Genomic DNA, 24,518 nt, shown 5'->3' with positions numbered 1-24,518 from the left:
CCAAGAGGCCTCTGCAGTTCTGGAAGTGAAGCAGAAGTGAAGAACCCTCTTGGAGGAGAGGTGAAATGTCAACAAAGCTCAACCAAGTCCAGTAGCCTGCAGCTACACTCTTGAAGATACACTGACCTCAGTGACTGAGAACTTTCACACAAATCCACTCAAGACAAAGACGTCACTGGTTTCTAGGAAACGGAATGTGATGCAGCTGGACCTGCTAGACACCCGTGAAAGGGAAATGTACAATCGTGCCAAACATAAATATGTTTTTTGAATATTTATAGGCATAAAAAGCTCCTGGTCAGGGCAAAGAAAAGATTCTGTTTTTGTCTAAAGTAGCGCCGCAGCTTTTCTGACTGTGAATGTTCTGACTATTTTATTCTCGAACATGTAAACAGAATACAATTTAAAAAAAGAAGAAAAAGGAAGAAAGAAAAAACTCAATCAAAATAGTAAAAAAAAGAGGCTCAAAAAATACTAACATGAAATACTAACTTTTCCCACAAAATAGGTAAAACTAGCGCACAAAATACTAATTTGTTCGCAGAGAATACTAATTTGTTCCCACGAAATAGATAAAACGTGCGCACGAAATACTAATTCCTTCCTATGAAATAGCTAAAACACATGCACAAAATAATTAGTTCCCACAAAAATGCGTAAAACTAGCACACAAAATACTAATTTGTTCCCACGAAATACTAACTTTTCCCACGAAATAGGTAAAACTAGCACACAAAATACTAATTTGTTCCCACGAAATACCAATTTGTTCCCAATAAATACTAATTTGTTCCCACAAAATAATATTTTGTTCCCACGAAATAGGTAAAACGTGCACACAAAATACTAATTCCTTCCTATGAAATAGCTAAAACACCTAAATATGCACAAAATAATAATTCGTTCCCACGAAATACGTAAAACCAGCACAGAAAATACTAATTTGTTCCCAATCAATACTAACTTTCCCCACGAATAGCTAAAACTAGCCCACAAAATACTAATTTGTTCCCACAATATACTAATTCATTCCCACTTCCCACTGTGCACTAAATTAATTACATAAATAACATTCTCGTGGTCATGTTTTACCTATTTCGTGGGAACAAATTAGTATTTCATGGCCACGAATCAGGGGTTTTGTTTTTCACTTCCAATCCCTTCTCCTCATGTGTGAAATCATTACGTCTAAACTTCTGATTCTGTTGACTCTTTGTGAAAACTCCTCACAAAGTTTGCTGGAAAATATCTTTTTTTTTCCGGGGACAGGAGGCTGAGGTGAGAGGCTGCTTGTGTCATCATGTTTGCAGAGGAGCCGATCGTTCTCTCGTTGTCACGACTGAACTGAGACACATCTTTTTATAAAAGGTAACAAACGGTGACAGTCGGTGTCGTCACGTCATGTCAGCAGCTGCACTTTTTACTCTCTGTTGTGTCAGTGGTTTTAGCGGCTGCTGTCACTGCAGGTCCACACTTATGTCGACAGCTTTGCAACAGCTTTTGTTGTTAACAACAATAATAATATTAATAATGATAACTAGGATTTGGCATGCGTATGTCTCAGTACCAGTAACGTTTGTGATATATAGAAAATTAAAAAACTATGGACTGACGATCTGATCCAACAAACCCACTGATAAAACCAACACAGTCTGGTTTCCATGACGACAGAGCACATTACATTAACTTACATTTATTTAACTTACACGTGCGCGTGCATAAAAGAAGAGGAGGAAAAGTAAGTTCACACATGCTGGGATCGGGAAAAGAGATAAATGTCGACAGCACACAGAGAGATTTAATCAAAAACTACACCAAAGAGTTTTTTAATTAACCAAAAGATGAACTGAATTTAAATAATCTGCTAAATGAGTTTGCCCTTTTCTTTTAATTATAATTGTATTTTCCCAAATGTAATCTCTTTAGTTCCCGATTCAGTCCGTGTGCATTTAAACTGCTTTATTTATTTATTTTTTATTTATTTAAATTTCTCACCTGAAATAAGGAAAGACCAATTATTTATTTATATACAGTATATTTGTTTATATAATCCCTCCAGTTCAGTGTGAAAGTTGGAAAACAACGACATAGTCATGTTGCTGTAAATCACCTTTGGTCCACCTTGTTTTTTTGTTTTTTTTTAAATGCGCTCTAGAAATCAAGTCGCCTTCCACTAGCATCGTACCTGGTACCAAGTACCTGCTCTGGCGAGGTACTAACTCCGCCCACGTAGTGGAAAACCAGCCTAAACTGTGCCGTGCCGAGGCGAGTCGAGGTGAGCCGGGACCATAGGTGGAAAGGGGCCATAAATGCATGTAAGGTCATGTGACCTTGACCTTTCGCAAACCAATTTCAAAACAGCTCAGATCTTATGACTTCTATTGTATATCATACTGTTATTAGTCTCTTATTTATGTATTTATTTATTCATTTATTTGTTTACTTGTTCCTTTCCCTGTTCTATTGTTGGTGTTCAAGGGGGACAATAAGAATGGGGATGAAAAAAAGGGGCAATAGAACAGTTTGTACTTTTTACAGACTGATGATACACGTGTGTATCTGTAAGAAAACTGTATGAAACTGGACAGATTTCACTCAAAGTGCTCTTGCGATATCGTGGCCACTCGACAAAAATGTCACGTCGACCTTGAGCTTCGGTCGTCACATTTAAGAGGTTAGAAAATACGCCGTTGACAGGTTTGATACACAATATCTGTATCTGGAAAAATCAGGTTGGCTAACCCTAATCCGCTCCAAATATCCCACAATAAATGTGAGAAATCAGAGAGTAAATCCGCAATAAAACGGCACATGTAGAAACTTTCACTCACTAGCTTCAGGCCGACACGTGATGGTGTCGTCACACTGCATTAAAGGCTATTTCATGGATTATTTTGTTCACAAGTTAGACTGTGATAATCCTCACATTTGTTCTGCTTCTTTGTTGTTATTGTTACCGCGTTGCCAGAGGTTTCTCTCTCTCTCTCTCTCTGTCTCTCTCTCTGTCTCTCTCTCTGTCTCTCTCTCTGTCTCTCTCTCTCTCTGTCTGTCTCTCTCTCTCTCTGTCTCTCTGCAGCTGTTACTCACTCAGGCAGACGTTGTCGTGGAAGAAGGTCAGGAGGTCGCTGCACTGCTCCCTGTGGTTGCCGCTCGCCGCGCACGAGCACCACGGCCCCACGTTGGACGTGGAGTTGTCAAGGTAGTTGGGAGTGACCGTGCTTCCTGTCGAGGGAGGAAAAGGAAATCAGACGGCGAGGTCACACGGGGTCATGTCAACAGGAAGTCGTCTCTTTATTTTGTTACAAGGAAAATGAGACTGTTGTGCTTTTGTCTCACTGTAAGGACGAGTCTGCATCTTTCAGACATTCAGAATCACAAACACGACTCGGGATCAATAGAGATTCAATTTAAGAAGATGAAAGCAAATACTTTACAAGAACAAGCACAAAAAAAAAGAAACAATACAATATGATACCACATTTTTAGTCGTTTCATTCATTTACAGTGATGTAAATGCACCAGAATAAGATGAAATAAGTTTCTATTGAGCCCTTCGCTCGTGTTGCATTCGAGAACTGTTGGAAATCTCCAAACCCTGTAAATATCAGGTTTCTCTTGCACAAAAACACAGTTAAACACTTTCAAACTGTCAAATTCACAACACGGGAACTTTAAGAGCCTTTGGTTTTTGGAACATAATGCCACTATTTTCCGTGTTTAAAGAAAGATGAAACATCTGTTTCCTCCGAACAACAGAGGAGGACTGAATTTATGAACGTCATATTTACTCTAAATTATGACCTCAACACTGATTATGGTAATGGAATAAAAGCGTTTACATGTGGCAGTTATTGCTCTAATCAGATTAGGGCTGAGTTTTGAGCGTTCATGTACGGAATAAATTCCCGAGAGGAATTTCAAAAACGCTGCACAGATAAAAGCCGAGCGAATAGAAAGACAGACTGATTGGTTAAGCAGGCGGCCCGGGGATCAAAGGTCAACTGGTTCAAATCTAATTACAGACACAGTTTGATGAACACTGGTACTCTACGTGCGCTCGCCATTTCAAAGAATTAGAAACCAGCCATCACTGGATGAAAAAGGTACTTGAAATGTTATTTTCTTTGTGGATTTTTTACATTCATGCGCGGAAAGCTGCCGGGGTTATATCACCCTCTTGATCTTTTTTCATGAATCTCATTTTCTCTTCATTCTACAACGGATCAAACAGTCCAAACAAATAAGTTGCGTTCCTGACACGTATATATGAATAGGTTGCACTTTGATAAAGGCTGCAGGGCCCGCGGTGCACAGTCCAGAACACAGGTTTGGAGCCTTTCAGCAGTAAATAATCACTAAGTCATCTTCCTGGTAGGGTAATACAGCCCTTGTAGCTTGTGGGTTTTTTTTTTTAAAGGAGGTAGAAAGTAAAATTGCTGCACTTTGAGGCTGTGTGGCAGCAAAAAAGGGAAAAAAGTTCTGATTTTCCTCCATCGATTTTCACCTCCGAGTCGTCCGGAACGCTCAATCACTGCTCCTCAGCCTGCGGTCGTCCTTTCAGTCCCAAACAAACAACCCCTCTTTCCCCCCCATAATCACAGGTTAACGACCGTCCGTGCACCTGTGTGATCGCCAGTAAAGTACAATGAGCTGCGCCCTCCCTCCACTCATCGTCAGGTCAGGAAGAATTCTCCCTCCCCCCCAAAAAAGAACCAGCGGTCAACAGTTGGAAATGCACTACTTATAATTCCGGGCGACTTGTTAATCAGCGCTCCACTGATCACTGAACTGTGCCTCTCATCACAATCCCCGGCTCATTCCTCCCCTCCTTACCTATGAGGCCGGTGTACGCGAGCAGACACGCGCCGTAGTTCTCCTGCTTGCAGCCGCTGGCGCTCTGCTCCGTGGGTTGACAATCATACTGGAACTGTGCCCAGCGAGACCTGTGGGGAGCAATAACACGCCATCCATCACTGAGTCATGCCTGGCTGCTGCGCGCGCAGTGTGTCAGCGAAGGTTGGCTCCCCCCCCACCCCCCCGACATGGATGTTGCACCTGAAAAGCCCCTCAACGCTCATCTACCTTCCCATAATCCTGCGTTAACTCCCTGCGTCCGTAATGATCTCCCACTCTGCAGCGCCTCAACCCCACACTGGTGACATTCATCCCGCTTATCCACCGTCTTTTCCCCACTCTGACATGTTGTCTTCTGGGAAAAGCTGTGAAGAGCCGTTCTGTGTTTTCATGAGTGGAAAGTGTTGAAATGTTGGATCAAAGTTTATCAAGAAAGGTTAAAGGTGAATAAGTGCAAATATTACGGCAGGAGAAGATGGGAAAAGAACTGGAATGGGACGATGAATCGATCAACAGCTCCCAGTGCTGTTGTGCCTGGGTCGAACTCATGGCTGCTTGATTGAGATGATGTCACGAGGTCTGATAATAATTTGTTTACTTTATTTCAAAGACAAACGCATGCTCGAAATTGTGCACATGCGCATATTCCTAATATAAAACAGTTACAGCTAATATTGTGCACGTTTATTTTTACTCACTTTGAGGTGTGTGAAGGACAGGGGTGACCAAAATCTGGCCTAGCTACATTTCCTGGCTTGAAAATGTGGGCCCAGCTGAGTTTGTATTGAATTGAAGTGCTGCACTACAGACTGAAGAAAACATCTTCAGATCTGCACACAAATGTGTTGCTTCAATGAAAGTGAGAATAAAGATGTGAAAACAGATATTCCGGATGATATCGCACATCATACCTCAAAAGAAATCAAAATCGGGACAGCGTTCAAATTCAGAGGCTGCGTTTCCTTTCCTGTCACCGGAGACTCAGAAACATGGAGTTCACCGGCCCATCCCGTCAGCCCCCGCCTCCCTGACAGCAAACGGTCGCCAGCGTTTAATCTAGTTCCTCTTCAAATGTCAGGGAGACAAAGGCCTTCATCTGTCACGGCTATCGATCAGACATTACTCTCCGCCGCCCGCCTCGATGGATGGCACGTCTCAAGGCCCCCTGCGCGGCCCCCGCCGATCCCGCACCAGTCGGCTGGCATTAACCGGCAGCTCGCAGAGGCTCGCAGAGGAGGGCGCCTTCCCTTAGCGCACAGGCCTAGAAGTTTTACACACATCATTACGATGACATGACAAACGAGGGCAGGGGCCGGGAGTTGCGGCGCCCCGAGGGGATCCCGTTACAAATGCCAGCCGACGCGCGGCGCTGATGTGATATGATGGCCGCGGTAGCCTTGTGCGGTGATGATGATGATGATGATGATGAGGCTCGATGTCTGCGGCGGCTGGCAGGAAAGGTTAAGAAGGGAAGGGAAGGCAAACGCGGCTGCGAAGAGGAAGTGTTTCTACGGAAGATCCGTATTTGTCTCATCTGCTCACGGCCAGAAGCTGCCACGCACTATTAATAGAGAAGAGTCAAGGCCCATGTTTGCCTCCCATTAGGTAGGTCTCCATCCAAATGTAACGCACATTTATAACGGAACGTCGTCAGTGTTTTTGTGTGCGTTGTGTAAATACACAGTGCAATCTCTCTGATTCAATTGAGAGTTAACCGGTCGAAGCGTGGCTCTGTGCTGGGGTTAGAGGTGGCGGGGGGGGCATGTCCTGTGAGGGTGCGTTAGAGTTACCGAAAACTCACATAATCACGAAAAGTCAAAGTGAAAAAAAAAAACATTTTCGTTAACTGAAATTAAAATTAAAAACTAGAGATAAAAAGACAAAAAAAACAAACGATAACTAAATGTGCTTAGTTTTCATCTTTGTAAATTAACTTCTTTGGGGTTCATATGAAGTCGAGCTGCAACTAACGATTATTTTGATTATCGATTAATCTGTGGATTATTTTCTCGATGAATCAAGTCATTGTTTGGTCATAAAATGTCCACAAACCGAAATGATTCACTTTTAATGAGTTGTTTGTTACGTGAAGCAAAGAAATAAGAAACTATTCACATTTAAGAAGCGGAAACAAGCAGATATCTTGTTTTAATCACTATCAACATCGTCGAGGATTCATTTAGTGATCGAGTAAGTGTGTTTATTTTTCAAAACTAAAACTAATGAGCTTTGGTGGGGGGTTTCGGGCGAGTGGATCAGGACGTAGCCCAGTCCGACTAAGCGTACGCATGCAGGAGTAATCGGACTATGAATCACATTATGTAAGGTATGTTAGTCCGACTAAGACTGGCTTGATTTTAGTCGGACTAATGTAAAAAAAAAATAATTATTATTATTATTATTATAACTTAAGACTAAAATCAGACTTTTAACATGCGTGTACGCGCACAAACGAGTGTGACTGAGCCAACCACCGGGTGGCAGCATGGAACAGAGATGTCAATCATTTGTTTCTGCACGGCTCAAGTTGCTCCATATTAATAGCACCCGTTGGTCGCCGCGCCCCATTAACTATGCCTCAGATAACTCCTCTTGTTCCGAGGGTCAGTGTTCAGCAAACTACTCACTGATCCAAGTGATGCTTTGACTGTTTGCTAATGTGTGTTTTCGGAGAACGCTGGCAGCAAAGCCGTGTGTGTGTGTGTGTGTGAGTGAATCCCGAGCGATAATGGCTGCTCTAATAACGACTATTTCACATGGCGGCTTTAAGCCTGGCTGTGTCCCACGGAAAATGACTTAGATTGAACTAATTAAACAGAGTTAATGAGTATAACAATTGAATTAATTAAACACGGCTGAATAATTAAATCTAAATTCATACAGCCAGACATATATCTTCCAAAGAGACACAGGCCTACTTGCTGTCCCGGGGGACGGAGCAACATCACACTGAAGCTTCCTTTGGAAAAGTAATTCAGTGTCTGCCGACATTATTCTTTTCATATTAGTAATCCTCGTCGAAGCTGAGCGCTGAGTTTGATTTGACACGTGTTTGCTTGGACAAAGAGGCCCTGACAGTTTTCTCAGGAGTCGTCGGATCAAACGAGACGCGGCGTGTGTCGGCGACCCCGTGGGTAATGTTCGCTAACGAGTTAGAAGCCGCGACTCAATGAGCCGATTGTACCAAAGTTTGTTCCCCCGTGAGTGTGCGAGTGTCTTCCATCTGCATTTCGCTGTCAAACAACGTCGAACTCAGCTTTTAATCCCTGACGTTGGCGTGTCAGAGCGGCACTCGAACACACCGGGACTTTCCAGATCAATCCGTGTTTGCTGTCACGACTAATCACTTTCAACTTGTCGAGCCAATAACCGTTCACGTTTTTCTTCAAAACTAAATATCACACAAATACTTCACGGAGCGCACACTGTGGAGAAATTGATTAAAAGCAGCGACAGCATTTTCCAGTTCTTTACCCATTTATGGGGAGCAGAATATTTGTGACACAGCTGGAGAATTATGTGTTTGAAATGGCCGATTAAGGCGGGGAGGCAATGCATCAACTCAAATGTGTTGTTAACGGCTGTATTTGGACTGACTGTTAATACCACACGCTACTGGTATCAGTATTGACAGACACTCCCGTTTGTAAGATTGATATCGGAGACAAAAATGGCATCAAGGTGTGATTTGTCACGCCTACCTGCACACGTAGTCCGCCTTGCAGACCCGCAGCTGAGCCAGGCAGTTGGGCTTTTCCTTGTCCTCGTAGGAGCAGGTGGGCACGATGGTCTGCCTGCGGCGCTCGGCGCAGGCCGTGTCGGTGCAGGGGCAGAACAGCAGCTCGTGGGTGTAGTCGGGGGGAACGCGGTCGAAGAACTTTCTCAGGGCCTTGTTGCACTTGGCCCGGTTGCACGGCCCCGAGCGGGCTGAAGGCTGGATGCAGGCCGACACGTACTCCGTGCGCAGCTTCTGGCACGTCTCGTCTATGTTGCACGCCTTGGCGGCGTCGAGGCAGCGGTTCACCGTCGTCACCTCAGACTCTGAAAGGAGAGGCAGAGACAGAACTTTCAGCCATCTTACAGTTTTCCAGGCAATGTTTTCTTATCTCCTTGAACATGCACGAAAACTCACGGAAACTTTGCCCAAAATGCAGAGACGATAAACATTTTAGTAAAAATGGCTCATCGGCAAACCCCTGAAATCAGAGGTACCAAACATGGTGGGCACACATATCAGGCCACGGTCACCTTCTGGGTTTATCTCTAGGAAACTGAACTGGAATCCTGTTGCCTATACAGCAAACTCCCGAAGACCAGTCAATGCTCCTTGGAGCATTAATTAGTTTGAAATGCCGAGTCGGCAATCCCCAACTATTGTTTTCCTCTCTCTGCTATTGTTTGGTCGCCTTTGCTTGCCACATTTTTCAGTCAATTTCAACAATTAATATATCCAAACATTTAATTGATACCTTTCTGCCATTATTTTTCCATTAAAAATCCAAAAAAAAGGTTGGACCAGGAACAAAAACAGCTTGAAACTTGCTATTCTAAACTCCTAACAGAGATGCAGTGCAACACTGACAGGTGAAAACAAAGATGTGTCCTTAGAAGTAAAGACTAAACTAAACTGATGAATCTATGTGATAAAAAACAACAACCTTGTATATGAGTAGAAAGCGAATAGTGTTTAAATCATGTATGAGCTTCAGCTGAGGGTGAATATTTCATTCCAACGGGTTAATGCAGAGTGGCAGCGCGGTGAAAGCCGCACCCCCATCTCCACAGTCGCACAACAACTCCTCTAATTACTCCTTTCCTTCGCTTCCTGCGTTCATCTATCCGTCTTTCAGACGCAGCCCCACATCTGGGCCAAATCCGGACTCACCTGACTGTATCTCTATCTCCCTCCCTCCCGCCCTCCCTCGCCGTGCTCCTCTCCACCTCACTCCATCTGTCTTTTTCCTGTCGCCTACTCAGCTCTCGCTCCCTTCTCCTCTCCATCCATTCTTCCAACATATTGTCCATCTCTGCCTCCCTCAGTGCCCGCGCTCCCACTGACTTCCGCCGTAATGAGGCCCCTTTTGTGGAGGCAGTGAAAGCCCTTTTCATAACCGTCTTTTTTGGGCCAAATTATCTCCCAATCCATCACCATGCTTCTTTTTTTTTTTTTTCTTAAATTTTTTGTTTTGTTTCGCCTTTTTTTTTTTTTTTTTTCATCCTCCCCCTCAAATCGACCTCCCACTCAATACAGCCATGATGACACACGGCTCCTCTGGCAGAGAGCGCCGCTCATTAGTTTGTAAACTGCCTGTAGTCGAGTCTCTGGGTGAGTTCGGCTTTCACCAAGCTGTCATATAAAATATGGATGGCCTTGGAGGGAGAGCTAACAACCCTTCACAAAGCTTAGGTTATTCCCAACTTAACTGCTGTGCAGCCAAGGGAGCGAGCACGGGGGGGTGGTTGGAAGAGCAGGGTGGGATGACAAATTGCATCCAGTGGCCACATGTGGCGTCGGAAAGAGAATTTGTTCATATGCTTTTCTTATGAAATCCTTTTCATTGTATGTCTTTTTTTTTTCTGAACTCATTACTTATTCAGGGGAGACTTGCTGAGCGCGCACACTCTCATCCTGCATCACATTCCACACCTCTAACTCGCCTGGTTGCAGCCATCGCGCCGAGCTGCTCCGCGAGAAAATTCACCGGAGGCCTGGAGCGCATCCGCTGTTCGGCTTGTTTTTGCCGTTTGCGCGAACGCTGATGTAATATGCGTCGTCGCAAATCAAAAGAACAAAAACGGCCGCGACACAGTCCGTGTTAGCTCGACTCCAGATCACCACCACAGGTAAACGAAGCGCTAAGGTCAAGACGACGACTGCGCATGAAGACGGATGCCGTGACAGCTCCTCAGTGGCCGACTGCGGCATCAAATCAAATCAGTTTCATTTTGTGTTGCACCAAAATCACAACAGACAATATCTCAAGGCACTTTACAAAGCAAGGCTGAGACCTGTCAATGTTAACATGAGGAGAAACTCTAACAGGGCGTCGGTGGAGAGAGCGTAACAACACATCTGTGTGTGGATGGAGGAGTAAAAGGGGGTAAAACGTCAAATGTTTATTATTAACCCTTAGTGCTCACACGGCGCGGATCTGTGCACTCTTGGTAAATTGCCGTGGGAATAATACATAACTCCTTATATAGACATCCTGGGGGGGGGGGTGTTTAAAGGTCACATCCTTTTGTCTTCATAAGTGTTATGATTAAAAAAACGGGAGAAGCAACTGTTTCTATTTCTACTTTTGTTCAAGCCAAGTGAACTCTGACCTGTGTATTTCCAAAATTCCCAAATTCAATCAAATTTTGAAATTTTTTTTGCTCAGGTGTGTCAATATAGTTGGGGAAAATTTAAAAATATATAATTTCAACTGATTGCCTATAGGTTGTGCTAGAAAAAAGGATGTAAGACACTTGTTTTAACATAGCAGAGAAGAAAAGTTGGCGTCGTAAATTCTCTGTGTTCTAAGGGTCCATTTCTGAGAATGATGAGTTAAAATGCCTTGAATATTTTATGTCTGTTTGATCATATTCACAGTGAAGACACAGTGTACAGTATTGGAGAAAAACATAGGTTGGTTGTTTTCGCAATACTACGGTGACCAGACAGCGTAATTATTCCACAATCACACATGCAGAAAGTAGGTAAATAGGTATTTATTGTGACCTACCCTTACACTTAAACTACAGCACCACCGTGGCTCTCTTAAATCTGGAGAGAAACCTTAGTGAAAACCTATTAAAACTATTCCATGTCCACTAATATCTGCAGTGAAAAAGGTCTTTTACACCAGGTTTATTCAAGACATGCACAAGACAAGACGCTGGTGGTGACCTGAGACTTTTGCACAGCAGTGTACAAATGACCGTCCTCAAACAAACAGACGACAGAGTATGGCACACATGAGTGGACAACAGTGTGATTGACAGCTAGTTTCGTCCAACGCCGTAACGTAGCTCACGTCGCACAACCAAGGTGAAGCCCTCACGGCAGGATAGTGCGCCGTTCACCTCTATAGACGTATACACACACACAAATCAGGCAATATGTCAGGCAAATCGTCTCTGTGCCAGCTGTTTTCATTATAAAAGTGAAGGTGGCGGATAGATGTTGTGCCAAAACAGTCAGAGACAGGCTGACAGGAAAACATTTCCCCGGATCCCCACAGATCCAGAGAGACGGCGCAGGTGAATCACTGCCTTGAAACGTGCTCACGGCGAGCAGAAGACGACGGATTTAACTCTGGGTAAATAATGGACTCAGTCTAAGTGACATGCAAATGCCCACTGCCTACAGTGACAACAACGCTGTCTTACAATGCTTTGTCACAAAGCCAGATTGCGTCCATTTGTTTCCCTCCAGGCTCCTGTAAACGTTCAGCGACTCTCTGGAGTAAAGATGAAGGGGAGTTAATCAGGAAGTTGAAGATGTCAGGATACTGCAGGTCTGGAATAATGTCCTCTGCGGCTGCTTCCAACCACACTGGGGTCATAAGCGTCTGATGTAACGGCCGCATCTTAGGCTGCCAACGTGGCGGTTCATAGGGACCGAGACTCGTGGTGATTGCGGTAAAAGTGAAGGCCTACAAGACTGATATGATATGAGACCTGATATGATGTACGGCTTGGAGACAGTGGCTGTAGATGCTGAGATTATCACTGGCAGTGACCAGGATGGACAAGATTAGAAATCAGCATATTCCAGGGACAGCTCAGAGATAAAGTAAGAGAGTCAAGGTGGAGATGGTTTGGTCACGTGCAGATGAGCGATAGTGATTATATTTGGACAAAAGAGGTCGGAGATGGAGCTGCCGGGCAGGAGGGAAAAGAGGAAGACCGCAGAGAAGGTTCATGAAAGTTGTGAAGGAGGACATGAGGACAGTTGATGTAACAGAAGAGAACAAGATGGAGGCAGATGATCCGCTGTGGTGACCCCTACAGGGAGACGCCACAAGAAGATAAAGAAGAAGAAGAAAAACAAACTTAACCACTCCATGAAGTCAGTGATGAATTATAAAGTGTGTTTGTTTTGGTGCGGAGCATCCTGTGTGTTCAACAGAGACCTTTCTTAAGAACACACGCTTGACTAAAAGTCAACTGATTAATTGGCAAAAGGTGAAGCACACTGTTGTTGTTGATGCTCTTCAGAACACGCTGAGCGGTGGCTGAGGCTTACGTCTCAGAAAACGGTCATTACTCTGTTTAAAAGGGGCGACGCTGTAAGGGGCGGGAAAACAGCCATTAATCACGTCTTTGTTGTTTTGGCAGTCGGCTTGTCGCGATGCATGGCATGGATGTCAACTCTGACCTCCAGTGGAGGAGCGGGAGTGAAATTTACGAGGCGGCGGCGGCGGCACAGTGCGGGCCCCGCACTGTCGTAATTCAAAGCCGCCTCAAACGAGTGGTGTCATTTTAATAAGCAGTTTATGTATGAGGTCACAAAAACATATGATATGTAGTGTGTTACAGGGGACGACGGCCAGATTGGAAATGTTTCCGGCGTCTCATGGAGCATTTTTACAACTGATACACAATCAAAGTCACCCACAAACCGTCGAGGCGAGTTTATGCCGTTTCCCCTAATCTGCAATCTGACTCAATTATGCACGACAAGCCCATGGAAAATGAATTGGTTCTGGAGACGAGGGTATAAATCAGGATGGGAAATGTACTTTTTCTTTTTTGCCGCAGAGAAATATGTTTCAGGGGAATTTTAGATTAATTCGTTGTGTACCGCTTTATCCTGCACAAGACGGAACAAACCATGGAGACAAACAACCACTCACTCTCACATTCACACCTACTTTTGATTTATTTGACTTGTAAGTTGTGTTTTAGTGTATTATCAAGTGTAGTTTTATCATACTTTATTGTACTGATTAGGTTTTATATTTACCATTTGACAATTGTTATTGTGTTTTATGTAATTTTAGCATGTAGTTCTGTGTGTTAGTGTAGTTTTAACGTGTTTGATCATGTATATGTTATTATACTGTTCATGTAAAAGCCCAACTAGAGTTGCAAACTAGCAAAAGCTATAAACGCGTCAAACAGTACATCAGTTGCATTATTTGTATTGAAACTATGTTAACTGTATTTAAATTCCATTCTATTCTATACAATTAACCTCTGCATGTTTTTGGACTGTGGAAGGAAACCTGAGTTCCCAGAGAAAACCCACGCACACACACGGGGGAAAACGTGCAAACACCCCACAGAAAGGGGATCGCAAACCCGGGTCTTTTCACTGCAAGTCACAGTGCAAGCCACTACTGCGCCATGTGGCTCGGGATTTTGTTGGAAAATACCTCGTTTCTTCCACCAGGGTACTTCACCACTATAACAGTATACAGGACAAAGACATGAATATGTGTCCCGTACTGTCAGTAGATGTCCTTTTTGTAGACAAGTGTGAACAGGCTAAGCAGTTAACGTAGCGTTCAGCTTGCTGCCACTGGCAAACAAAGCCATGGGCGCATGCGGGAGGAAGTCGACTATCAATTGTACAATGGGGGCCTTGAAAAGCCCCCATTATGTAAATTCCAAGGCCAATTTTATTCGCCCTGAGCCCACGCTAATTTCTGATCCTGGTACACGCTGATATTACCACCACACAAACACCGCCGAGATTCACAGAGCGTTTGTAAATAGCTGGCTGAGATGTTGTGGGAAGATCCATGAAATTGAAGAAGCAGGAGAGGAGCTGTGGTGTACAGCGGCTCTGCTGAGGGGGAGTACATGTCTGCTGATGCTACAGCCTTGTTAAACAGATGAGGCGGTGGTGGAGTTTGTGCTTATTTCGGCTCACGTTAAGGAGACACCCATCTCCTGCTCCATAAAATCTAGGTTTCTATAAAGGGAAACATTGGACCGAGCCCAACTTTAACACAAACTGCACCTGTGAGTCTCTGTCTTACACCTGAAGCAAAGTGGCATTTTACTGTCCAGCTTCCACGCTGCTTACAGAGCAAATGGACCTGCACGGTGAAACCTGAGGAGAAAGGATTTAGAAGTAAAGGAGGATTGAATCAAAAGAAGCCAGTGATGCCGACTGCTATCAAACACTGTGAGATGTGGTCAGATGGATTACTATCTTAAGGCAGCAGTCAAATGGATGTAGTCAGCAGATTAGGAAAGTGGAGCCAATGCAGGAGAACTTTGGGAATTAATGGGAATTAACTGGAAAGTTGTGAGAAGAACTGTTGTATGCTGCATTGTTGAGCTCTGGGGAAATTTTGGGCACTCTGCAATATGCTGCTGCATTTTTACTTCTTTCATACTATTTTTGCACAATATTTACACATAAACAAAGACTTTCCATCAACTTTAGCTGATGTGAAATACCTCCACACAATGGACGGCGTATGTGGCATTTTTCTGTTACATAAACTGACAAAAAATGCAGTTACAGTATGCAGAAAGACCATTCATATCGAATAAAATTACATAACACAATACTTTTTACTTTTACTTTCAGTACTTGAGTAGTACATTTTAAAATAAACTACTTGCAATACAAAAAAATGTTAAATACTTTAGTACTTCCACCAGTGTGTTGCTTAAAGAACGTTTTGATAGGGTTAGTACTTGTACTTTTACTCAAGTATTGGTCTCTAGTACTTTATACATCTCTGCATCCAGCAGGAGGCAGAAGAAACAGCATCGTATTTGCGCTAGCTAGCACCACGATAAGCTAGCTTCTTTAAAGAAATGGCGCTAACTAGCTTACATTTAGCATATCTGGCTCACAAGTAAGCTAGCAATACATTTTGATTTAATAGTTGCTTGGTAAACTTTAACACCAAACATCAAATCAAATATTATATATATATATATATATATATATATATATATATATATATATATATATATATAACTCATACTATTATCAAAACTTACTTGACTTTATGTCGTTCCTTTGGCTCAAATGTGGGGCGTAAATAGTCAGTATCTATGTCCCTGTGATGGAGGAATAGCATATTATACTGATTCAATCTGATTGTTTTAGCCAAGGTTTATGCTACAATATTTAATTTAACCAACTATATTCATGTTACCAACCTTCAACTGAGTCTAGGTGAAATTGAACAAGATGAAAAAGAATGTTTCTTCTTATGTTTCTGGTCTTTTTCTATTTATTCCCCAAACACAGTGGCCAGGCTGCTTCACATCCCCTAAAAAACCCACTATATTTACATGTTTAAATGAAGTCCTCCCTTTGAGAGCAGTCATTATCCACTTATTTAATGTATGTGCATGAGTGGGACATTTATTATTGTACAGTGAGGCATGCACGGATGCCTTCCATACTAATCACATCAATTAAGTCATTATTTAAGTTTCGCAGACTCTTCATCTGAGCTTCACTCGTCCAGAGAATAATTACTGTTCCAGAAAACAAAACACTTGACTTTCTCTCCTCTCCAGTGGATTTTTTTTCTTTAAATCTCATTTGTGTGCAGCCTCTCTCTTTACAGACATGCAGTGTTGTTCGAGTAAACAAACCAGCACCGTCTGTCTGTCTGTCCGTCTTCCATTTCCTCTCGCTCTTTCAAACCCTCTGTCTTTTTCTTCTCCCTCCATGTCATTTCTCACTGTGCGTTTCGTCTCTGCTTTCTTCACACTCTCTGCCCACCCGCTTCAACTTTTTTGCTGCGCTCCAGCTGCATTAAAATAAATAGGTAATTAAACCGTGCCTCGGGGGGCTAACAGCAGCACATACCAGCCCTGCAGTTTGCCCACAGGCTCAGAGGGAAGACAGAACCGGAGTGTGGGCTAATGCTCATCAAACACTTTGTAAACCCACCTGCACATCCACACGTCTCCTTGCAAAATGACACCAAATAACATCTCGATTTGCTCTCTTTCACACAAACAGCGGGTTCCAAACCACTTTCCTATTCACCCACACAGCTGGTGTGAGTGTTTGGAGGAAAAATAGATTTTTTCTTTTTGGGGCCTGACTAAATGACTTGTCTGAGAGGAAGTGAAAGCAGCAGCAGAGAAACACTCGTAGCAACGGACGTTCTCTTAGTCACCTGCAGCGATGGAGGCCAGGCGGACGTAGTCGGAGCCGCGCTCCTCTGGTTCGTAGGGGTAGTTCTCCACCAGGCTGAGACCTGCCGACACAGAGGAGACACGTTAGTTTCTACCCAAACTTATGTTGTTCTTATCTTCTTCTTCTGTCCTCTTATGGTGCTTTTCCGCTACACACTTCCAGCACGACTTAGCTCGGCTCTACTCTACTTTTTTTGCTTTTCCATTAGTGATAATACCTGGTACCTGGTGTTTTTAAGTACCTGCTCTCACAAGGTTACGAGCGAGCTGAGCTGAGATTATCAGCCACTCATTGGTCAGAGAGTGTCGCTGCTGGAAGCAACATCTGGCACAAGAATCAAAGTGAACAATGCCGAATTGTAGATCAGTTAATAAGACTTAAAAATCCTGAAACAAGCGTTAATCTCCAATATTTAGCAAAGGAAATATCTAAAAAGTCATCATTTAAGAGAACTTTGGTGTATTTAGCGACAGCACTGCTGAAAGCCGGCGATCGTGAGTCAAATCTCAACCCGTTCAGTTGTATTTCAGTTCAGTGACTGTGTCATGCGGAACACTGACACGGAAGTACTGAACGATTCTATGAACAAATCTTTTCAATCAGCTGATTCTACTGATTCAGTTACACCGAAAACAACTGCTTTACAAGTCACTAGCGTGTGTTTGCGTCACGTAGAAAACAACGTCGCGACAGTTTCGTGCTCCGCCCACGTTGAGGAAGTCCTACAGTAATGGAAAACTGACCAAAGTGAGCATAGTCGAGCCGTGCCGAGTTGTGCTGGAACTGTATCATGGAAAAGCGCCATTAGTGTCCTGATATAAACAGTCAATATACAGTTGCCACAACAAATCAAACTTTTATAGAAAGAAACAGTTGTTGGGGCCCGATATCATCACTCCCACCTGGTTAAACAGAAAACATCACATTTAGCAGTTTTGCATGCTGCTTTCACGGGGATTATCGTATCCACCTCAAAATGAATTAAAACCAATAGAGACACATTGTAGATTAGTGGTGTTGAATATCATGGCTTAACAAAAAAAAAAGGTGTTACCATGGCAACTGTGCAAACTCGGATTTTTTTTTTCCAAGTTGGAAATGAACTTCTTCAGGTCAAACATAAAACTGGTAATTCTGTGATCTGGAGCTTGTAAAGGTGACAGAACATAAATAATGTTATAATTTTACTGAAAGCTGACAGGCAGTGAACACGGTTTCCAGAGACTTAGGGGCGTCAGGGCCCCCGAGGCGGTGGCCTGTTTTTTTTTGCATCACTGCTACTCCAGCTTTAAATTTTCAAGAAATAGAAGTTAAAGTGTGAGCTAAATTAGCCATAATTAAAACCACAGCACTGAAAAGGTCCTATTAGGTTAAGAAACCAACGAGCAACACTTTGAGCTGTAAAACAGTTCTGGCAATCAGCACCTCTGCATGTAGCAGCATGAGGTTAGTGAAGGAGCTGTTAAGAGGTCACATAATCGTCAGAGAAGGACGTGTAAGTTAATAAAGGCACGGCTAATTGTAGGGAGAGAAAATGGCATCCAAAAAAAACATAAACTAAAGGAATGAAATACAAGTATGTGTAGAATAGAAGTTTGAACTACTTAAGACACAATTACTCTTTTATTTCAGCTGAGTCGTGTGGATGTGGACACCTAAATTACGTGTATCCCAGAGACATATTGTACCCTTTCCCAGCCACTACCTGAGAGCAGAAGTGTGAGTAAAAATGTAATCTTCACCCAACTTTAAGTTTAACCCTTCTATGGCCACAGGATTTGGCACTTTGTCCTGACTGAAAATGTCCTCACTTTCTAAAAAAGGTCCACGCTTTCTGAAAATGTCTTCACTTTTTGAAAATGTCCTCGCTTTGTGAAAAAGACCTCACTTTGGATTGGTCGTCTCACCTCATAATCAAACATCTCCGTCACAATAAGCATCAGATTCAGAGGGTTAACCTCAGTCTCACCGTGCAGCACAGACTGGTGCAAGCTCCAGTAGATGCTCAGGCAGTTCTTCTCCTTCTTCATGCCTCGTTTACATTGGCAGCCGTGCAGCGGGGTGGACATCAGCGCGGTCATGGCGTTCTCGCACTGGTTCCGCGCCCCGGGTCCCAGTTTCACGCTGCCGTCGCCCGCCACGCACTGCCTGAGCGTGCGGAGTCGCGGGCTGCAGGTGTCGTCGCTGGAGCAGGTGTCTCCGGCGCTCAGGCAGTCCCTGCCGGCCATGGTGAGAGCCACACGTGGGACTCCTGCAAGGCCAGACAGACAGAGGACAGGTTAGTGAGTTAGTTGTTTGTGGCAAATGCATTCATTCACAGGCAGGGTCACATGCTGGACGGGTCACCAGTCCGTCAGAGGGCAAACACAGAGATAAACAACCATTCACTCTCACATTCACACCTACAGTCTGTCTTGTACAAATTGACACGATTTTGTATGCTGGTACGTTTTCAGTTTGTTCATTTACGTAGGGTGCAAATCGCCAAAATGGACACCGACATTCAAAATGGCCGACTTCCTGTTGAGTTTAGGCCATGGTTCCGATCGACTTTTTTGTTCGTCTTGGGCTACAACATCTTCCCACCAAGTTTCGTGAAGTTCGGTAGAACTCAATTTTGGCCCAGTCCCGAGTCCTTGAGCAACGCATGGGTTTGGGCACTATGCCAGTATCGCATTTTCGCCAGACCTGAGTTTTTATGTACGTTAACCCCCTCAAAAATGGCCACAAAGACACAGAATAATAATAATCTGAATGAAAACAATAGGTTATAATAGGCGGTTTCGGCTCTAATTAAAACATTTTTGTGGGGGGTGGTTTCTGTGCACCTTAGTTTTCTGTTTACACACTGAATCTGTGTGTGTATTTCTCCAAAAGGTATTGAAATACTCACTAACTAAAGATAGCTACCACAGCAGTAATGGCGGGCATAATCTTGCTTGCTGATGATTGCTAAAAATGATCTCAATCGAATTGAATTTCATAATTGTGTGACATCTTTTGCATCCGCTGTCAGAAGCGATCAGACTTGGGTCGGTGATGCGTGTCACTGAGGCGTTCCAAAAATTCATTAACTCGAGGGGGCGAAGCCATATTATTCATGTATTCATACAGATGTCACATGGAATACGTCTGACACCGCTGACTGGGTTTTTGATGAAACCCGGAGCAGGGCGATGGAAGGGGGAGAGATCTCGGCAATACATCCTGACGTGTTGAAAGCGACGCCGTCGTGTTTCGGCTACCGTCACAACAGAGTGTCATATTTATGACACAGAGGACCAGAGAAATGTTGCATCGCATGTGCGGGAACAACGTGTCTACGGTCGTCTCGTTTTCACGCGGCACTAATCGGACGTGAGCTTTTAACACCCCCGCGCGGTGAATGCTAATCTGTTCCCAGACGTCAAGGAGCCATTACATACACTTTTAAAAACATCCAGTCTAGCTAAGGATAACAAGAACATACCATTAACACGTCATTTTGTATTGCAAAGATCCGAAATAACAACTCTAATGGCACAATGCTGAACTGTAGATTAAAGTTAAAAAGACTTAAAACTCCTGAAAACATGCGTTAATCTCCAACATTTGGCAAAGGAAATGTCTAAAATGTCAATATTTAACAGAGGAGTCTGGTGTATTTGTCGATCTGAACACCCAAGGTTGACCAAAGTGCTTTACAGAGTTAAAGGCAGAGCAACATAAAAGGTACAAAGCATAAAATCAATAAAAACATGAAAATAATACAGCCAAATAGTGACATAATAAAAGAGTCAAATGGTAAAAACTAGATAGAAGTGTCTGGGTTGACTATTTTTATCCTGAAGTGAAAGCCAAGGAGAAGAGGTGGCTCTTTAGAAGTTATTTAAAATGTCCAGTGGTGGTATTTAATTTCCAAGGGTAAATGGTTCCGGAGCTACAAAGCTGCTACAGAATCGCAATCGCCTCGCCTAGTCTGGATTTTGGCACTAAAATCTAAGAGCAATCAGTTATTCGACCTCAGAGAGAAGAAGTTCCAAGAAGTAAGACGGTGCCAAACCATTAAGAGCTTTAAAAACCAACAATAAGATTTTAAACAAATTGCAAGCCAGTAGAGGGAGGAGCCAAACGAGCGTCCAATCACAGACGGGATTGACCAGCGTGCCACACGTTTGCGACGTCGGCTTCTTGGTACCGTAATTCTTAATTGAACATTTATTTTACAGCCATAAAATCTAAAAATATCCAGGATATCATGATGGTGATAGGAGCAGTTAAACGACTTTTAGTTGCATCCGATCAGATGATTTAATATCTTTAAAAAGTCAGAATTCTTCTCAGTGTGGACCAAACTGACCGTCAAAGTGAGTGACAGTGAATGACCTGCCTTTACTCCAAAGTTTATGATCTCAAACTCACACAGAACTACAGTAGAGAGTCTGAGCCTGAAGCAAACGCTGGTGATTCCAGTGAAATGTCAATAACATGACGAACAACGCTAGTTTCAAGTACAGTGTTGTGAATAAACGTGTGAAAGTTTTAAGTAGATTACAGAACATACTAAATACAGTCAGAGAAGGTGGAATAAGTTGCCTTTTTTTAACTTAAAGCTACTGAAATCTTTTGTTTTGCATTGTTTAGTATTTAAAATATATTTACAAACTACACAAGATGATGAGGAGGTTGTGTGAGTTACAGTTCAATATTACTTGACATTTATCTGTTACTTGTTAACTAGATAACAAGTTGTGTTTAATGAAATGAAGACAAAATGCACTCAAGAGAGGGACAGTAAACGCTTATCTTCGCCAATCTGATGTAAACTGATCTTATCTTAATTGACATGACTTTAATTCATGTTATTTTATCTTACATTACAGTATTTGACCTGAGTTTTAAAGGTTTTACATGTTTCACGTCGCAATCTGATTTTAATCTGCACTATTCTTAATTTGCTTTATCTTAAGTACACAATGAAAAATGACACTAAGGAGCCTTGAATAATCCTGTCTATCTAATTCAAGTCATCTTACCTGATCTTATCTTAAATAAGTAAGAAGGACTTATTTCTTATTTGCATGACATCATGACACATTCACAGACGTCATGTCTTGAAGCGTTCCTGCGTCGTTTAGCACCTGATGAGACGCCGTGTGCGGCGACATGTCTCAGCAATTAAAGCTAAATCAAATCTGATTCCATTACGGTGACTCAATCAAGCGGAATCAAGAGCAGCATCCGAATAAAGACGCACGTGGTAAAAAAAAAACATATGCTGTCAGACTTCTCTACGTGTGTGTGTGTGTGACTCAAAGCTGCAGCTCAAAGTGCTTCTCCCCGGGTGACGGGACTTTAGGGGATGATCAGATAAAAGTGAATGTGCTACAGCATCTCTGGAATCACATTTTCATCCTCGAGCTGAAACGCGCCGCACTTGAGAGGGAGGAGGGGGGGGGGGGGAAAGGAAGGGAGTCTGACTGTCACGTGCCCAGTGGGAGACGTCTTAACCTTTCAGGGAAGTCATCTCATCCGTCAATAAAAAGTCTGGTTGTTGCTGTGGATGCTGGGTTTTCTTTTTCTGGATATTATTGAGAGCAAGCATCTGCCACTCGAGTGAAGAGCTCACCTTCACTGATCCTGACAGGCTCCACTTAGTCTGCCGAGCCATTTCTCTCCACCATAACGTCTTAGAACCTGGTACTTTCTTAATGTAAAGTAAAGCAACCAGGGCGAGCATTTATTGTGTGATGGCGGAGAAAGTGAACTAAGCGGCTGTTTACCCTGAAAAACTGCCAGACATCGAAAGTGAAAGGGTTTACGTGTTAATCGAAGTTCAGTATCACCACACTTAAGTGTTTCACTTCAAATATGAAAGCGCAAAATCAATACTAGGACACGTTTGTGATTTTACTGCCCTCTAGTGTTGGAAAAATAATAAAACAAATTGATTTCATGTAAATTTGATTTTGTTTGATTGTTAATTTCATTCATTTAAAAGTTAAACATATAAAACAATCCAATTTATTTCCAAAAGAATGAAAAGGAGAAGAAAGAAGAACAAATCTCATAATATCTGCCTCTCTTTTACCACGTGTCACTTCACAATACACAGAACAAGATGAAAAACAAAAAAGTATATATGGAAATATGACCAAAATAAGGCTAAATTGTGTCATATTTGTTCAAATAAGTAAATATAAATGACCTTTTTTCAATCAATAATTATCAATAATAGTCAAGCACCGGTGCCATGGTGGTGCCCAGGGCCCCATAAAGGCTTGTGCCGGCCCTGCCTTATGTCAGATTTCTTCTTTTGCTTGGAGCAAAACAAACAAACAAAATAAATCATCTCACCCTGTGGTAGCTCCTTTTTACTTTGTTTACGGAAAAAAACATTTAAGCGTGTTTTTGAGTCACTTTCCTTCGTCTGTGTCTTCTGTGGAACTGCAGGTGGGAACAGATAAGTGTGTGTGTGTGTGTGTGCTGATATGAAAGGTGGAGCAGAGTGGAACTTAAAAGCCTGGTCTCGGCTCTTCCCCTCGGCCTCGAGGCAAAGAGAAAGCCGTCGGTGAGCGGAGCCGAGCAGCTGCAGTGTAAATCTTATTAAAATGTAACTAATCCACTGTGGATGGAGGGGTTTTGATATTTGTCGGAGAAATTAGGCGGCACTCCAGATCGTGAGAGATAACTGTTTGCCTGGAAACAGAGCGGCGGCGCATCAGCAGTTCAAAGAGAGACAGTCGAAACCAATTAGGAGAAATCAGTTGCCTTGTCATTCAAATTCGTTCCATCCTATACACCCCCCGGTTTTCCCCACCGAGGTAAATAATCTATTTCTCTCTCTCACTCGCTTGTTTTTTTTCCTCCCTTTCCTCCCCTCTTTGTTTTCGTTCCTCTGATTTCCTGTCTGCTCCTGTCATCCTTTCCCTCTCATCTCTGTCACTGTTTGCCTTCCTTTTCCTCCCTCACTCTCTCACAAACACACTTGACACGCTTCAAAGAGCCGGTTCTGAAATTAAAGACGCTGTTTCCAGAAGAAAAAAAAGGGAGGAGGAGGAGGAGGAGGGTTTTTGGGCTTGTTTTTTGAGACAGGAACCAAATTAACTTTTCAGTCCTGCAACATTCGGCAGTTTCTGCTTCAATTCTCGCCGCTAAACGCAAAACAAAACCGGGGACAAAATTTGCAGCACATTTAACAAAGTGTGTGCAGGACCGTTTAAATTAGCATTAAATCACTGCTTTGTTGACGGCTCGGGGATCTGACTTGAAAGCAGTCACAGTTGTGCAGATTTACTGTCGTCAGGCAGAGATGAAGAAAACAGAGGAGGATGCGTTTATATCTGCTGAATAATGTACTTAAAGTCAGGCTCTGTGGGTCTAGAAAAGCCCGATACACCCATAGACCATCAGCCTAAAACCCTGGACAAAGTGAAAACGACACATTATTGGCTTCACTTTCGCCGCCATAACTACAAGCACTGGCAAAATGTATTTACCGGTTCATTTATTCTCAAAATGTCAACAAATGTTGAGGCGCAGTGATGGCGACGGAAAACCACCTCCACAT

General features: G+C 43.1%; 1 protein-coding gene across 3 annotated transcripts in view; it reads right to left on the bottom strand.

The window, feature by feature from the left end:
- The window catches only part of gfra4a (GDNF family receptor alpha 4a), a 188,973-nt gene that overhangs the window by 18,345 nt on the left and 146,110 nt on the right, over positions 1–24,518 (bottom strand). For all 3 annotated transcript variants that reach the window (XM_058616173.1, XM_058616171.1, XM_058616172.1), the window contains exons 2-6: positions 18,939–19,220; positions 16,950–17,030; positions 8,556–8,895; positions 4,834–4,943; positions 3,088–3,222 (exon numbers count right to left, since the gene is read on the bottom strand). In XM_058616173.1, the coding sequence (XP_058472156.1) occupies positions 3,088–3,222; positions 4,834–4,943; positions 8,556–8,895; positions 16,950–17,030; positions 18,939–19,197 (925 nt within the window). In that variant the 5' untranslated portion in view covers positions 19,198–19,220. The remainder of the gene's footprint in view (positions 1–3,087; positions 3,223–4,833; positions 4,944–8,555; positions 8,896–16,949; positions 17,031–18,938; positions 19,221–24,518) is intronic.

This window comes from Solea solea, chromosome 18 (assembly GCF_958295425.1).
Source record: "Solea solea chromosome 18, fSolSol10.1, whole genome shotgun sequence".
Classification (NCBI taxonomy): domain Eukaryota; kingdom Metazoa; phylum Chordata; class Actinopteri; order Pleuronectiformes; family Soleidae; genus Solea; species Solea solea.
Note: the sequence above shows the minus strand (reverse complement) of the source record. Positions and strands in the feature narration are given on the sequence as shown.